A 17,778-nucleotide genomic window follows, 5' to 3' on the forward strand; every position below is an offset into this window, starting at 1 on the left:
ACTGTATGTAGGACTGTAGTCATTTAGGACTGTATGTAGGACTGTATTCATGTAGGACTGTAGTCATGTAGGACTGTAGTCTGCAGCAAATTAAACTAATCTGACAAACTATTATTATTCTGATCTCTTGTGTGCCAAGGTTGGCCTTCGGCTAAATGCCAAGAAAACCGAGGTAACCACCTATAACATCCTCCCAGACCATCCACCTCTAACAACAACAGGAGGCATTGGTCTGAAGGAAGTCAATGACTTCAAATACCTGAGCTCATGGGCCCTGAACGGCATGGCCAGTGTGTGCCACTCCAACCTCCCACGACAAATCAAACTGAGCTTCTTCCATGCAACGGTAGAGTCCTATACGGCTGTGAATGCTGGACCCTGAAGCCTACCCTGCAGAAGTCCATCGACCAGAGCGAGCATATTACCAACAAGCATCTGTATGGGGGGTCACCAAGGATAAGCAAGAAAATAGCAGTCAGGAGAATGAGGCTGGCAGGTCACTGCCAGAGACACCAGGAGCTGCCAGCCAGAAAACTGGTTCTGTGAGAGCCAACACACGGGCATCAATCAGTAGTAGTAGTAATCTACTTTATTTTTTATAGAGATTTTATTTTACTTTTGTATTGGTGTATGTTCTGTTTTTATCGATGCTTGTTGTGTGTAGTTGCTTTGGCAACAATGGATTTACCTTGCCACGCCAATAAAGCCACTTTCATTTAATTGAATTGGACTTCATGCGCAACAATAGTGCAATACTGAAACACAACTGTGAACATTTCAAACCTGCAAACTGCGACACTTTAAATGAATGTGCAATAACACTATGTGTAATATGACAACCCTCGGGTACATAAGGTTCAGAGATAGGAAATGTTAGAATAGGTATAGCATAGCATAGAGTACAGCACAGTGTTTTATAGTATAGTATACGTAGTGGATAGAGTACATAGCCTTTATTTATGTAAACCAGCTCTTTTCCCTTCTTGTTTTTAGTTTTTTTTCCTAGCACCAGGGGAGCCCCCCCTCCCAAATTTCGTTGTTTGGTACCTGTACTATATCAATGACAATAAAGACCATTCATTCATTCATTCGTTCATTCATTCATTCATTCAGAAGATCATTATTTCCGTGAATGATTTGCGACGTGTCCCGCTCGCCGCAGGGTGGCGCTGTTTTACCAAACTCCTTCCCCCCTGACAGGGTTGCCAGATCGGCTACTTTCGATCACACTGGCCCCGGGAAAAAGCATTTGGGCGGTTATAGGCGGTTCTTAGGTTGGTATTGTCAATCCCATTTGGCAACCCTACCCGCTGACAGCTGCTGGCAAGATGGAACCCGACGCAACACCTCACAACCCAGCAGGTAACATAGTTCTGTCTCACAACCCGACCGGTAACATAGTCAGTAATACAGGTAACAGAGTTACAGTCGAATACTCTGTCTTGATAAGCCAAAACACAGACAGACAGCAGTTATGAAACGTTTGCGAAACAGTCAAGAGATCTTTGACAGTGTGGACTAACACTATCAGCAGATCTCAAACAAACAGCCGAGTGGGTTTGTAAACACTGTCAGCAGCGCGGAGCAGGAACATGTTTACTGTCCCGGTGATGATGCTCCTCTAACATGACGTTTCATGTTGTTTGTCAGATGAAACGTGTCCCGTTGACCTGCTGCCTGTCCTGGATTACAACGACTTGAATTCATCCTCCGAGAAATATTACGCGTCTTGTCTGTCTTCGGAGGGTGGACGGTGGGTGACCTCCTCAAACGGCTCAAAGGTAACTCACAACTAACTAACCAACCCTGTTTACAACCCTGTTACATGTGGTTAGACTAGTAACCTTAGTTAGGTGTAGCCTATGTGGTCTGACTGGGTTAGTTAGTTATGTTTAGGGCAGGGTTAGTTAGGGTTAGGGCAGGGTTAGTTAGGGTTAGGGCAGGGTTAGTTAGGGTTAGGGCAGGGTTAGTTAGGGTTAGGGCAGGGTTAGTTAGGGTTAGGGCAGGGTTAGTTAGTTAGGGTTAGGGCAGGGTTAGTTAGGGTTAGGGCAGGGTTAGTTAGGGTTAGGGCAGGGTTAGTTAGGGTTAGGGCAGGGTTAGTTAGTTAGGGTTAGGGCAGGGTTAGTTAGTTAGGGTTAGGGCAGGGTTAGTTAGGGTTAGGGCAGGGTTAGTTAGTTATGGTTAGGGCAGGGTTAGTTAGTTAGGGTTAGTTAGTTAGGGTTAGGGCAGGGTTAGTTAGTTATGGTTAGGGCAGGGTTAGTTAGTTAGGGTTAGGGCAGGGTTAGTTAGTTAGGGTTAGGGCAGGGTTAGTTAGGGTTAGGGCAGGGTTAGTTAGGGTTGGGGCAGGGTTAGTTAGTTATGGTTAGGGCAGGGTTAGTTAGTTAGGGTTAGGGCAGGGTTAGTTATGGTTAGGGCAGGGTTAGTTAGGGTTAGGGCAAGGTTAGTTAGTTAGGGTTAGGGCAGCGTTAGTTAGTTAGGGTTAGGGCAGGGTTAGTTAGTTAGGGTTAGGGCAGGGTTAGTTAGGGTTAGGGCAGGGTTAGTTAGTTAGGGTTAGGGCAGGGTTAGTTAGTTAGGGTTAGGGCAGGGTTAGTTAGTTAGGGTTAGGGCAGGGTTAGTTAGTTAGGGTTAGGGCAGGGTTAGTTAGGGTTAGGGCAGGGTTAGTTAGTTAGGGTTAGGGCAGGGTTAGTTAGTTAGGGTTAGGGCAGGGTTAGTTAGTTAGGGTTAGGGCAGGGTTAGTTAGTTAGGGTTAGGGCAGGGTTAGTTAGGGTTAGGGCAAGGTTAGTTAGTTAGGGTTAGGGCAAGGTTAGTTAGTTAGGGTTAGGGCAGGGTTAGTTAGGGTTAGGGCAGGGTTAGTTAGTTAGGGTTAGGGCAAGGTTAGTTAGTTAGGGTTAGGGCAGGGTTAGTTAGTTAGGGTTAGGGCAGAGTTAGTTAGTTAGGGTTAGGGCAGGGTTAGTTAGTTAGGGTTAGGGCAGGGTTAGGGCAGGGTTAGTTAGGGTTAGGGCAAGGTTAGTTAGTTATGGTTAGGGCAGGGTTAGTTAGTTATGGTTAGGGCAGGGTTAGTTAGGGTTAGGGCAGGGTTAGTGCAGGGTTAGTTATGGTTAGGGCAGGGTTAGTTATGGTTAGGGCAGGGTTAGTTATGGTTAGGGCAGGGTTAGTTAGGGTTAGGGCAGGGTTAGTTAGGGTTAGGGCAGGGTTAGTTAGTTAGGGTTAGGGCAGGGTTAGTTAGGGTTAGGGCAGGGTTAGTTAGGGTTAGGGCAGGGTTAGTTATGGTTAGGGCAGGTTTAGTTATGGTTAGGGCAGGGTTAGTTATGGTTAGGGCAAGGTTAGTTAGTTATGGTTAGGGCAGGGTTAGTTAGTTATGGTTAGGGTTAGGGCAGGGTTAGTTAGGGTTAGGGCAGGGTTAGTTATGGTTAGGGCCGGGTTAGTTAGGGTTAGGGCAGGGTTAGTTATGGTTAGGGCAAGGTTAGTTAGTTATGGTTAGGGCAGGGTTAGTTAGTTATGGTTAGGGCAGGGTTAGTTAGTTATGGTTAGGGCAGGGTTAGTTAGTTATGGTTAGGGCAGGGTTAGTTAGTTATGGTTAGGGCAAGGTTAGTTAGTTATGGTTAGGGCAGGGTTAGTTAGTTATGGTTAGGGCAGGGTTAGTTAGTTAGGGTTAGTTAGTTATGGTTAGGGCAAGGTTAGTTAGTTATGGTTAGGGCAGGGTTAGTTAGGGTTAGGGCAGGGTTAGTTATGGTTAGGGCAAGGTTAGTTAGTTATGGTTAGGGGAGGGTTAGTTAGGGTTAGGGCAGGGTTACTTGGTTAGGGCAGGGTTAGTTAGGGTTAGGGCAAGGTTAGTTAGTTATGGTTAGGGGAGGGTTAGTTAGGGTTAGGGCAGGGTTAGTTAGTTATGGTTAGGGCAAGGTTAGTTAGTTATGGTTAGGGCAGGGTTAGTTAGTTATGGTTAGGGCAGGGTTAGTTAGTTATGGTTAGGGCAAGGTTAGTTAGTTATGGTTAGGGCAGGGTTAGTTAGGGTTAGGGCAGGGTTAGTTATGGTTAGGGCAAGGTTAGTTAGTTATGGTTAGGGGAGGGTTAGTTAGGGTTAGGGCAGGGTTACTTGGTTAGGGCAGGGTTAGTTAGGGTTAGGGCAAGGTTAGTTAGTTATGGTTAGGGGAGGGTTAGTTAGGGTTAGGGCAGGGTTAGTTAGTTATGGTTAGGGCAAGGTTAGTTAGTTAGGGTTAGGGCAGGGTTAGTTAGGGTTAGGGCAGGGTTAGTTAGTTAGGGTTGGGGCAGGGTTAGTTAGGGTTAGGGCAGGGTTAGTTAGGGTTAGGGCAGGGTTAGTTAGGGTTAGGGCAAGGTTAGTTAGGGTTAGGGCAGGGTTAGTTAGTTAGGGTTAGTTAGGGTTAGGGCAGGGTTAGTTTGTTAGGGTTAGGGCAGGGTTAGTTTGTTAGGGTTAGGGCAAGGTTAGTTATGGTTAGGGCAGGGTTAGTTAGTTAGGGTTAGGGCAGGGTTAGGGTTAGTTGTGGTCAGAGTGTGTTGTGTGATCCACAGGTAGAGGTGTGTGTTAGTGTGTCGTGTGTTATTATGAGTCTGTGAGTGTGTGTTAGTATGTTGTGTGTTCCCCAGGTAGAGGTGTTGCCTAGCAACGTGGCCAGACTGCAGCTGTTTGGTGACGAGGACCCAGCATGCACTCTGCTTGCTCTGCACGAGACTGGAGATGAATCGCAAGGTCAGCACCTCCAACACACACACACACACACACACACACACACACACACACACACACACACACACACACACACTCAGACCTCCTACACCCTCTCAGACCTACTGTGTGTGTGTGTGTGTGTGTGTGTGGCTAAGAAGGCTAAACGGCTTGCAAAGTACTGCTCTGTCTCTGCTGTAATTGGCAGCTGGCGGCGACGCTGCTACTTGTACCCATTATTTCAGGGCTGAAATGTGTAAAAAACAGTTATGCCGCTGGTCCATGAATTGTGATTGTGTAGTAACTGCAACGTTAGTATTTGTGTCCCTGTATGTCTTTTTTCTATGTGGACATAAATAAATGGTTAAAATGTGTGTGTGTGTGTGTGTGTGTGTGTGTGTGTGTATTTGGAAGTCTGGGCCATGTATATAAATGCACCATGAGGGGTCTGAGAATTGCTGCAATGACTAAAAGAAAGGCCAAACAGGTTGCCAAATTTTGCTCTGTCTCAGCTATTATTGGCAGCTTGGCCGTGTGGAGAAGGAGGTGTTATGTGTATCCTTAAGTGTTCAGTGCTGCTTAGCCCCGAAATATTTGATTCCCTGTTTGTATAATATAATTTGTGGAACCAAATAAAGTATTCAAATGTGTGTGTGTGTGTGTGTGTGTGTGTGTGTGTGTGTGTGTGTCCAGTGCGTGCCCTGTGCCTGGGTGGGAGGTGGTGGAGTGTTGCTGATGTGTTGACGTCACCTTCCAGATCTGGACTTCTTATGGTGAGTAGATATACATAGAATAGATGGTATAGATAGAATAGATGGTATAGATATACATAGAATAGATGGTATAGATGTACATAGAATAGATGGTATGGATATACGGTACATAGAATAGATGGTATGGATATACGGTACATAGAATAGATGGTATGGATATACGGTACATAGAATAGATGGTATAGATATACATAGAATAGATGGTATAGATAGATAACCCAACCTAGCAGGCTAATCAAACCTAGCAGGCTAACCCAGCGTAGCAGCGCAGCTGGGCTCAGGCTAACCCAGCGTAGCAGCGTAGCTGGGCTCAGGCTAACCTAGCGTAGCAGCGTAGCTGGGCTCAGGCTAACCTAGCGTAGCAGCGTAGCTGGGCTCAGGCTAACCTAGCGTAGCAGCGTAGCAGCGTAGCTGGGCTCAGGCTAACCTAGCGTAGCAGCGTAGCTGGGCTCAGGCTAACCTAGCGTAGCAGCGTAGCTGGGCTCAGGCTAACCTAGTGTAGCAGTGTAGCTGGGCTCAGGCTAACCTAGCGTAGCAGCGTAGCTGGGCTCAGGCTAACCTAGCGTAGCAGCGTAGCTGGGCTCAGGCTAACCTAGCGTAGCAGCGTAGCTGGGCTCAGCCCTGGTGTGGTTGCAGGTCCGGTCCGTCATGGAGAGGGTGGTTCTGTTCCTGCTCAGTCAGGTTCTCAGGGTTCCGGGGGAGGAGCCAGTGTTCACCCCTCACCCAATCAGGGAGCCAGGAAAGCTGTTCTGGCGCGATGGCGAAGCGGTTGGGTTCTACACCTTTAAGAACAAAGGTAAGGCTTGGCTGTCACCATGGCAACTAACGCTAAGGATACCTTATTGTCTCTATCACTTAACTAGGTTGTGCGTGTGATGTGTTGTGTAATGGTAGAGAGTACTTTACAGGAAGTCTGTGTGACGGATGCACCAGTCAGAGTTACATGCTTCCTGTCCTGGACACGCTATTGGTCAGGAGCACGGCTAGGAGGCGGGGCCTGGCTCTACAGATGCTGGAGGATTTCTGTTCCTGTTTCCCCGACGAGGAAGAGCTGGGAGTCAGCTGGCCGCTCTCCAGGGGCATGATGGGAGGTGAGTCAGCTGGCCGGGTCAGGGGTCATTCATGCAGAGATGACAGAGAATATTTCTGACTCCAGCATGAAGGAAGTACAAAGTGACACACCTGTCTGTCTGTCTCTAGTACCAGTCTGTCTGTCTCTAGTACCAGTCTGTCTGTCTCTAGTACCTGTCTGTCTGTCCAGTGTGTAGGAGGTACCTGTCTGTCCACCAGGAACAGAGAGACAGGCTGTATGAGGTACCTGTCTGTTTGTGGGTAGTGGTGGTCTAGTGGATAGTGAGTTGGACTTGTGATCGGAAGGTTGTGAGTTCAAATCCCGCCTGAAGCCACACCACTACTAGTGTGCCCTTGGGTAAGGCACTTAGCCCTCAGTTACTCCAGGGGGAATGTCCCTGTAATTCGTAATTGTAAGTCGCTTTGGATAAAAGCGTCTGCTAAATGGCAAAATTATTATTAATTAAATTTGTCCAGTGTGTAGCAGGTACCTGTCTGTCCACCAGCAGCAGAGAGACAGACTGTATGAGGTGGAGGCTCCGGGGGGCTGGGCGCAGCGACGCAACATCTGGCTAAAGATACAGCTCAGTAACCATAGCAACGGTAAGACCCTTCACCCTACAGCTCAGTAACCATAGCAACGGTAAGACCCCCCCCCCTTCACCCTACAGCTCAGTAACTATAGCAACAGTAAGACCCCCCCCCCCCCCACCTTCACTCTACAGCTCAGTAACTATAGCAACAGTAAGACGCCACCTTCACTCTACAGCTCAGTAACTATAGCAACAGTAAGACCCCCCCCCCTCTTCACTCTCCAGCTCAACTGCTAAAGCAGGGGGCACATTAGTCTCTAATAGGACTAGGGTCAGGGTTAGGACTGGGGTCAGGGTTAGGACTGGGGTCAGGGTTAGGACTAGGGTTAGGGTCAGGGTTAGGGACAGGGTTAGGACTGGGGTCAGGGTTAGGACTAGGGACAGGGTCAGGGTTAGGACTAGGGACAGGGTTAGGGTCAGGGTTAGGGACAGGGTTAGGACTGGGGTCAGGGTTAGGACTAGGGACAGGGTTAGGGTCAGGGTTAGGACTGGGGTCAGGGTTAGGACTAGGGACAGGGTCAGGGTTAGGACTAGGGACAGGGTTAGGGTCAGGGTTAGGGACAGGGTTAGGACTGGGGTCAGGGTTAGGACTAGGGACAGGGTTAGGGTCAGGGTTAGGACTGGGGTCAGGGTTAGTTTGGGAACACATTTTTTTCCTTTCCTAGTGCACTGGCACTAGTAATTCTAAACAAGGAAAATAAAACACATAATACATCCAATAACAATACAACAAGAGACAAATTGAGGAAGGGGGAAGGGGGAGGGGCAAGGGATCTATTCTGAGTGGGATAGAAATCAACAGGTTCATGAGGGAAAAGGGTTGGTGACAGTCTGACATGGAGAGTACTAATAGGGCTGGAAACCTTGCTGGGCTAGAGATAGAGATTAGGGTTAGGGTTAGGTTAAGGATGGGGGTTAGGGCTTGGTTTAGGGTTAGGGTAAGGGTCAGGGTTAGGACTGGGGTCAGGGTTAGGGCTGGGGTCAGGGTTAGGACTGGGGTCAGGGTTAGGGCTGGGGTCAGGGTTAGGGTCAACCCTACCTCTGTAATTGTAACTTGTTTTCCAGGGCCAGGCTCAGAGAAAGGTCTCAGCTTCAGGCAGCAGGAGCAGAAGAGAACCCTGGAAGAGGAGAGGGGACCCCTGGAAGAGCATAGGGGACCCCTGGAAGAGCATAGGGGACCCCTGGAGGAGGAGAGGAGAACCCTGGAGGAGGTGGACTTCCTTCACTTCTATGTTGTGGTCATTCAGGAAGTGATTTGAAGCAGGGTCAGTGTTAGTGCCAGGGTCAGGGTTAGGGTCAGTGTTAGGGTTAGTCAGTGTTAGGTTCATCAGTGTTAAGGTCGTCAGTGTTAGGGTTAGTGAGTGTTAGGGTCATCAGTGTTAAGGTCGTCAGTGTTAGGGTCATTGTTACGGTCAGTGTTAGGGTTAGTCAGTGTTAGGGCAGGGTTCGACAGTAACGCTTGCCCGATTGCCCGGAGCAAGTAAAAAAATCGCCGGGTTTGTTTGCGCGAGCCTGACGACGCTGCTGGATCCTGGATATTTGTACCTGTGTGCAGGAAGAACAACAGACCAGACTCGTGGTGTGAAGATATTATTAAAGCATACGCGCCTGTCGATCACCCGTCGCATCGCGTACGCTTTAATAATATATTCACTCCACGATCATCTAGTCTGGTCTGGTGCCTGCCCTGTCTGTTGTTCTTCCTGCACACAGGTAAAAATATCCAGGATCCAGCAGCATCGTCAGGCTCGCTCAAACAAACCCGGCAAATGTTTTACTTGCTCCGGGCAAGCGAGCAAGCGTTACTGTCGAACCCTGGTTAGGGTCATCAGTGTTAAGGTCGTTAGGGTCAGTGTTAGGGCTAGGATCAGTGTTAGGGTCAGTGTTAGGGTTAGGGTCAGTGTTAGGGTCGGTGAGGGTTGTCCGTTGATACCGTATGCCGTGGTATTTGAAAATAGCAACGTGTCCGTTTCAATCAGTCCGTTTTTCCTGGAATGCCAAGGGTTTACCTAGCAACATGTAGCAACATAATTGATGAATTTCTGGTGAATAAAGAGTCACCCTTGGTGCTGAAGGAGTTAGAACAGCCATGGGTTGGGTCATTAACACTAGAACAGCCGTGGGTGGGGTCATTAACACTAGAACAGCCATGGGTGGGGTCATTTGACCCTGTGAGTAAAATGTTTTTATATCTTTGCACTCGTTCAAATTTCAGGACCCTCCTTTCATGACTTTTCCTAGATATGTGCGTTCTACCACCCAGTATCCTTACATTTTCAAAATCACATCAGGATAAGCTAGTATAAAGCTAATTTGCCGTTTTTCTGTGTAGGAGGCAGGCTAATTTACAAGGCGGCCAACTAGTGGTCGGTGTGTGTAAATAGCAGCTTCCCATTGTACAGACTATGGTTATTTGACCCTGAGGCGGCTCTTATAGTAGGTAAAATAGGCATGGCTGTTCTAGTGTTAAGGTTCTGAGACAGCTTGTAAGATTCTGAGACAGAGAAGCAGAAACAGAGATTGGTTGAGGGGACACAGGTAGAATCTGATGACCTCTGCTTAAACCCCTCCCTCTAGCTCTCTCCTGACGCCAGATTGGCTACCGTCGGACACACAGCACCATGTGACTGCAGCAGAGGGGAGAGGCGGCCTAACAACGACCCTAACCCTGACCCCAAACGACCCAGGACCTCAGATCAACCCAGTTGAAGAATCTCAGTTTTGGCCTGATTTAGTTGTAGAACATTTTTGGACATCCAAAGTTTTATATCTTGGAGACAATTCTCCAGCGAGCTGAGTGCATGTGAATTATCAGGCAATACTGATATGTACAGCTGAGTATCATCAGCATAACTATGAACATTTACACCATGTTTTCGGATGATTCTACCACAATATTATTCTCCCAGGACAACAGAGAAATGCCTACCAGCTAGATAAGATTTAAACCACTCTAATACAAGTCCTGAGAGACCAACACAGTTTTCTAAAAGATGTATTAAAATACTGTGATCTACTGTATCAAAAGCAGCACTCAAATCTAACAAGACAAGAACCGATACACCACCAGCATCTATGATAAGTCTGAGATCGTTTACAACCTTTACTAATGCAGTCTCAGTATTGTGGTTAGAACGAAAACCTGATTGAAACTTCTCAAGTAAAATGTTTTTGCTAAGAAAATCAGTAAGTTGTCTGAAAATCACTTTCTCAAGGATTTTACTTGGAAATGGAAGGTTAGATATTGGTCTGAAATTTCAGAGAACAGAATTATCTTGCTTTCCTTTCTTAAGTAGTGGTTTTATAATGGCAGATTTTAGGGGAGTGGGAAAGATGCCAGTTGATAGAGAGCAGTTCACATTTCTAATACATCTTCAGTTAAACAGTCAAAGTCAAACACTTTTGAAAAACCATGTTGGGATGGGATTAGACAAATGTATTTGTTGTAAGTTGCTTTGGATAAAGACGTCTGCTAAATGTAAAAAATAAAGTAAAATATAAATGTATAACACATGTATAGCAGGGCGTCATATACACGTATGTCCAGCAGGGGAGTCATACACATGTATGTCCAGCAGGGGGCGCCATACACATGCGTGTCCAACAGGGGGCGTGGTGGCCAAGCTCTTAATTTTAGATGGATTTCTTATTATGCTATTATTAGGCTATTACTATTTTTTTATTATTACTATGACATGTTTTATTTATTTCTATTTAACAGTAATCAGGGAAGTCATTAAGAACACATTCGTATATAACCTGGCATTGTTAATAGTTATTGTTGATTGTTGCCCTAAAACATTTCATTTACACTGTCTGTGCCATGTTTCATAACACCGACACTCCTGCAGTCACGTCCTGCCTCAGAGGTGCATGACCATTAGCTATTTAACATTTGATTTGATTTGGATGAAGATGGGTAAGTGTCTCCAGCGCCGCTGCACGCCGGGGTGTAAAACGAGCGCATCCAGAGCAACGACTTGTGTTCGTGTCTCCCGTCGGACGGGGAACCAGGAAGAGAGCAGCTAACCCTAACCCCGCCGCTCGGTGTCCGCGAACATGAGCAGGATTCACCACGACACTCCTCTACGGAACAAGCCCGTCCACAGCGAGACGGTCACCGGGGTCTGGAGCCGCGCCGCCTACCAGAGGTACCGACGGTGGTGTCGGTTTACGACGGTGGTGTCGGTTTACGGTGTGAGACGCTGGCTGCGGCGTGCGAGGGGTGGGGTTGGTATTGAGGGGTGGGGTTGGTACGGTTTTCTTTATTTTCTGTTTGTTTTTCTTTTCTTATTGTATTGGATTGAAGTAGCAAAGACCACACATTTACATCGAATGCCAGTCAAACTTCTAACACTCCTACCACCCAAAAGGGGGCGTGATCCTTCTGATGACAGGGAGATGACGTATGACTGCTCTGATGAATGGACGTTTTGTTGACGAAAGTGACGTTTTGTATATTGGCCAGTTTGATTGGGGGGGTCATGTCTGTTTGTAAGACAGCTGCACCAAACGCTTCTTTTAGTCGTGAAACACCAGAGAATATTATAAACCGCCATAGCGCTGCTTTTCTCTCTCTGTTGTTACACACACACACACACACACACACACACTCTCTCTCTACACTCACACATGCTCTACACACAGACTCTACTACACTCACTCCACCATAGTGTGATAGTGATAGTAAACATCATGATGTAACCATGGAGATAGAACCCTGTCCTGTCTCTAGTAATACCACCACAGGAAGAACAGATGAACTTCCTCAGCCTTAATTAATTAATTAACCCTGACCTCTGACCCTGACCCTTGCCCCTAACCCCTAACCCTAGCCCCTGACCCCTGACTCTAACACTAACCCAGAACTATCTTTTATCACTAGTGCACCACTAGTGTGTCTTACCTGTACTATTGTCACCTGTATCTTGTATTATGCCTATTGCCTTATTGTCTTGTGCAGCAATGTCAGGAACCGAAGCCTAAGAATGTTACTCTCTTAGACTTGTGTAATGTGACGTAACAATAAACTTGAAACTGACCCTAACCCCAGCCTCTAATCCTTAACCCTAGCTCCTGACCCTAACCCCAGCCCCTAATCCTTAACCCTGACCCTTGACCCTCAGCTTGTCCTAACAGTCTGTCTCTCTAACCCCTAACCCTGACCCCTGACCCCAGCGCATCTTAACAGTCTGTCTTCTCAGCGTGACCTGACCCCCAGCGTGTCCTCACAGTCTGTCTCTCTAACCCCTGACCCCTAACAGTCTGTCTGCTCAGCGGCTCAGGCCCTGACCCCTGACCCCAGCGTGTCCTAACAGTCTGTCTCTCTAACCCCTAACCCCTGACCCCTAACAGTCTGTCTCTCTAACCCCTGACCCCTGACCCCTAACAGTCTGTCTGCTCAGCGGCTCAGGCCCTGACCTCTGACCCCTGACCCCAGCGTGTCCTAACAGTCTGTCTCCTCAGCGGCTCAGGCGTCATATTGGAGGGAAAGCTGATTGATGTCTCACGTCACGTCATCACCGATGTCACTAACAACAAGGTACACACACACACAGAAAAAAAAGAAGGTACACACACACACACACACACACACACACGCACACACACACACACGCCACACACCACTAACAGTACCTGTCTCTCTCTCCAGGAGCTCTAACAGTACATGTCTCTCTCTCCAGGAGGGTTCTAACAGTACCTCTCTCTCTCTCTCCAGGAGAGGTTCTTTGTGTTATACATCAAACCTACTCGGATCCACAGGAGGAAGTTTGACGCTAAAGGGGTGGAGCTTGAGCCCAACTTCAGTGAGACCAGGAAGGTCAACACAGGTCACCTGATGTCATCCTTCAGTAAGTCAACAGGATATGATGTCATCCTTCAGTAAGTCAACAGGATATGATGTCGCATTGTGACATGTTGTGACGTGTTGTAACGTGTTGTGACGTGTTGTGACGTGTTGTGACGTGTTGTAACATGTTGTGACATGTTGTGATGTGTTGTAACATGTTGTGACGTGTTGTGACGTGTTGTGACCGTCTTGTAACCGTACAGGGGTTGAAGCGAAAGGGGAGACAGACCGTGACGTGTTGTGATGTGTTCTACCCGTGTTGTGACATGTTGTGACGTGTTGTGACGTGTTGTGATGTGTTCTACCCGTGTTGTGACGTGTTGTGATGTGTTCTACCCGTGTTGTGATGTATTGTGACGTGTTGTGACGTGTTGTAACGTGTTGTGACCGTCTTGTAACCGTACAGGGGTCGAAGCGAAAGGGGAGACAGACCGCCTGTCGGAGGAGCAGCTGGTTGCCATGGTTAACAGGGAGGAGCTATGTCAGCTGACGGAGCGCCACCGGCCCGCCGGGACCACTGCGTTCTGGATGGCCGAGGCGGATCTGGAGAAGACGGAGCTGGAGGCAGGACAGGACCTCCGTCTGAAGACCCACGGAGACGGGCCCTTCATCTGTCAGTTATCCTGACCTCTGACCTCTAACCCCTGACCTAAATCCCTGACCTTAATCCCTGACCTCTAACACGTGACTTTAGCCCCTGACCTCTATCCCTGACCTCTAACCCCTGACCTCTGACCTCTAACCCCTGACTTTAACCCCTGGCCTCTAACCTCTAAACTCTAACCCTTGACCCAAACCCTGACTTCTAATCCTAACCCCTGACCTCTAACCCTGACCTCTGACCTCTAGCCCTGATCTCTAACTCTGATCTGTACGTTTAACTAAAGCCTGGTACACACATAAAGATAATCTGGCCGATTTTACCCCTTCCGACCAAGGACAGCAAACGCCCGATTATCGGATGGCTCTAAAGATTATCCTACAAGATTATCCTGTGGTGTGAGGTGTGTTAAGAGTCAATTTCTCCCGACAATCTGCTCGGAAAATGGTCGGGGCCGACGATCGTAAATATTAAACGTGTTCAATATTCACGACCAAAAATACTCTTGTGTGTGGTCAAAACTGACAACTCCCGAGTCCGATTGTGACGTGGAATGGAATGTAGCCAATCAAGAAGCGAGCTGACTGACGCGTCTTCTTATTTTCGTTCTTCTGCACTTTATTTCCCCTGTAGCACATGGCTGCCTCTACAGGTCAGTCAGGGTACTACTACCCTGATCACGCAAGATTTCTGGCTTGGGGGACGAGACTCCAGACTGTCGGAGGACAGACCTTTATGCATGTGGTCGTATATCGGAGCACACCACACACAATACGATCAAAACTGTACCAACATTTTTTTTTATCTTCATGTGTGAGATAAAAAATCTGTTAAGATTTAGAAAATCCCTATATGTGTACCAGGCTTTAGAATCTGGATAGCTAAATATCTAAGCAACAGAATTGCCAACTTACTGTCTGTCTATCTGTCTTTTTGCCTCCCTCCCTCCCTCCCTCCCTCCCTCCCTCTCTGTCTGCCTGCCTGTCTGTCTGTCTGTCTGCTGCCTGCCTACCTACCTACCTCTCTGTCTGACTGACTGTCTGTCTGTCTGTCTGCTTGCCTGTCTGTCCCTCCCACCAGTCTCTTTGGCCAGGGTGGACGTTGGCATGGCGACCAGATGTAACTTTGCGGGTGACGAGGCGAGGGGGGCGTCGTGGACGGACAAGATCATGACCAACAAACAGGACGCAGCCGTCGCCAAGACGACAGAGGAAGCAGGGGAAGGGGCGGAGGAGGATGAATGGGTTAGTCCTCAGTTACTGTAACCATAGTGCTAGCTAGTCCTTAGTTACTATAACTCTAGGAGAGAGGAGGCTAGGAGAGAGGAGGCTAGGAGCGAGGAGAGAGGAGGCGAGGAGAGAGGAGGCTAGGAGAGGGGAGGTGAGGAGAGAGAGGAGGCTAGGAGAGAGGAGGCGAGGAGAGAGAGGAGGCGAGGAGAGAGGACAGAGGAGAGAGGACAGAGGAGAGAGGATGGGGGAGAGAGGAGGTGAGGAGAGAGGACAGAGGAGAGAGGAGGCGAGGAGAGAGGACAGAGGAGAGAGGAGGTGAGGAGAGAGGAGGCTAGGAGAGAGGACAGAGGAGAGAGGAGGCTAGGAGAGATGACAGAGGAGAGAGGAGGTGAGGAGAGAGGCTAGGAGAGAGGAAAGACTTGATATGACATAATGACCCCTGTTCTTTTGTTTCTGTCAGGATGACTGAAGAGGTTGGAAGAGAGGGAGGAGGAGGATGGAAGACAGAGGGAAGAGGAGGATGGAAGAGGAAGTGATGTCAGCAGTGGGAGGAGTTAGTGTGGGGTTTTCTAGAAGATGTTGCCAACCTTGCCACCTGAAGGTCGGCAGAGAGTCTGAGGCATAAATGTAAACGAGTCTACTTGATTCGTACTCTGGCTGGGCGGGGCTTAAATAAGCATGGGGGAGAGGCCTAAAAAAGCAGTGGGAGGATCTTGCAGGGGAGGGTCTTAAATAAGCAGTGGAGGGGGCGGAGCTTAAATAAGCATTAAATAAGGGTTGGAGTGACCAAGGGGGTATTCCATTAACGTCGTTAACGGCTTATTTTTAGAACTCTCGCAAGATTAGGGTTAGGGTTAGACCTGACCAGGTTTAATCAGTTGAGATCAGAAGCTTCTTTATGGTTGAACTGACCAGGTTTAATGAGTTGAGATCAATGTCGCCAAAGGAAACTCCAGGCTTATTTTTTACTAACTCTCACAAGATTTATCAGAATAAGCCTGTATTTTCCTTGGATTTTCGCCAGGGGTGATCTAGAGGAGGGGCCAGGGGTGTTCTAGGGGAGAGGCCAGGGGTGTTCTAGGGGAGAGGCCAGGGGTGTTCTAGGGGAGAGGCCAGGGGTGTTCTAGGGGAGAGGCCAGGGGTGTTCTAGGGGAGGGGCCAGGGGTGTTCTAGGGGAGGGGCCAGGGGTGTTCTAGGGGAGGGGCCAGGGGTGTTCTAGGTGAGAGGTCAGGGGTGTTCTAGGGGAGGGGCCAGGGGTGTTCTAGGTGAGAGGTCAGGGGTGTTCTAGGGGAGGGGCCAGGGGTGTTCTAGGGGAGGGGCCAGGGGTGTTCTAGGTGAGAGGCCAGGGGTGTTCTAGGGGAGGGGCCAGGGGTGTTCTAGGTGAGAGGCCAGGGGTGGTCTAGGGGAGGGGCCATGGGTGTTCTAGGGGAGGGGCCATGGGTGTTCTAGTGTCTCTGGTGTCATCATCTCTATCATATGAATGTTATATAATAATTAAACCACTTGTAACCCTCCCTAACCCTAACCACGTCTGGTGTCTTGTTGTTGTTGAACTGTTTATTGTTCTAAACATGATCTTATACAGCGTTTACTGCATAAGTAATGGGACAGAGCCCTGTATAAGTAATGGGGCAGAGCCCTGTGTAAGTAATGGGGCAGAGCCCTGTGTAAGTAATGGGACAGAGCCCTGTGTAAGTAATGGGACAGAGCCCCGTGTAACTAAATGGGACAGTCCCCTGTGTAAGTAATGGGACAGTCCCCTGTGTAAGTAATGGGACAGAGCCCTGTGTAAGTAATGGGACAGAGCCCTGTGTAAGTAATGGGACAGAGCCCTGTGTAAGTAATGGGACAGTGGCCGATTTCGTAAATTATCTCTGAGAGCGCCGCAATGTCCACGTGACTGCTTGATCCTATCGGCCCTATCCTCTAAAATGTGTTTTTCTACTCTTGTTTTTATATATTTCAAAAGATTTAGAAACAGCTTTACATACTTTGTCTCAGTTTACTGAGAGAACTTTATCTTAATGGTTTATTGATTATTGATGGTCCTGATATCTTTCACAGCCAGAACTGAATATGGCGGAGATGTGTTGACGTTGTCTTTGAAGGAAGGAACTTTATTTACCTACTCATAGATCCACTTCAGTCACAACGACTCATAGATCCACTTCAGTCACAACGACTCTGACTGCGTTTACATGCACACCATAATCTGATTATGGTCAATAATCTGATTATTGGAATATTCAGATTAAGGTGTTTACATGCGCTGTAGCAACTGGAGTATTCCGTTAACATGTTAATTGGCATATTCCGATTCGGCGGGAGGGACAAAATTACTATAGTAACGTTAGTGGTAGCTTGGTTGTGGTCGTTGAGCGGGCGTTAACCCACAGCTAAGCCATAATGCTTGTTTCCAACATAGTCCTCCGTTATTGTGTTCTCCTACTTGCGCTTTTGAACCACAATTTAACTACAACACTCCTGCTGATCCACTTTGTCTGCGACATTGGAAGACAAGAGCGAGAAGAAATGGCGAACAAGTGTATCCGATAAGGTAGGCAAATATGATTTTCTTTTTTACTCTTTTTTTCCCACTGTGGAATGGTTATGATTTAAAGAGTTCAGCTCTTTTTGAATGAACATTTGATGCATTGATCAATTGCAACAATTCAGTCACCCTGTTTTTGAACACAATGCAAGCTGCTGCCTGATACTATTTGACTGTTACAGAAATCTAACATACTGTGTAAAGGCCGGAGTTGTATGGAGTTAATTATGTGCCACAATTATTTCGCGGGAAAAAAAAAATGTGCGCAAAGGAAAATCGATTTTGTACTCAATAAAAGTTGTTTATTTGCATGTCTGCTAAAGTAGATAATGCACGCAGCACAGCTGATCGTCAACATTTGCTTGACCTTTGCTTGACATTTTACCCTGCTAGAAATGTGCCAGAATTCTGATTGGCTGACTGGCTGG

The 17,778-nt window shown here is 47.8% G+C and overlaps 2 protein-coding genes across 2 annotated transcripts; both read left to right on the forward strand.

The window, feature by feature from the left end:
- Positions 1–1,328: 1,328 nt before the first annotated feature.
- Positions 1,329–10,510, forward strand: fam169b (family with sequence similarity 169 member B; the record flags this gene model as incomplete). The annotated part of the gene is made up of 9 exons (XM_080539533.1): positions 1,329–1,362; positions 1,651–1,781; positions 4,603–4,705; positions 5,375–5,454; positions 6,091–6,250; positions 6,363–6,545; positions 7,003–7,128; positions 8,184–8,329; positions 9,696–10,510. The coding sequence occupies 9 exons, from the start codon at positions 1,329–1,331 to the stop codon at positions 9,825–9,827; spliced, it is 1,095 nt and encodes a 364-aa protein (XP_080395659.1). The 3' UTR covers positions 9,828–10,510.
- Positions 10,511–11,131: 621 nt separating this feature from the next.
- arpin (actin related protein 2/3 complex inhibitor) lies at positions 11,132–15,268 on the forward strand (the record flags this gene model as incomplete). Its single annotated transcript, XM_080539534.1, has 6 exons — positions 11,132–11,269; positions 12,585–12,660; positions 12,838–12,970; positions 13,376–13,582; positions 14,651–14,814; positions 15,260–15,268. Exons 1-6 carry the CDS (start codon positions 11,178–11,180, stop codon positions 15,266–15,268), a joined length of 681 nt encoding a protein of 226 aa, XP_080395660.1. The 5' UTR covers positions 11,132–11,177.
- Between the last annotated feature and the right edge of the window lie 2,510 nt (positions 15,269–17,778).

This window comes from Nansenia antarctica (genome assembly GCF_963989245.1).
Source record: "Nansenia antarctica genome assembly, chromosome: 9".
Lineage (NCBI taxonomy): Eukaryota > Metazoa > Chordata > Actinopteri > Argentiniformes > Microstomatidae > Nansenia > Nansenia antarctica.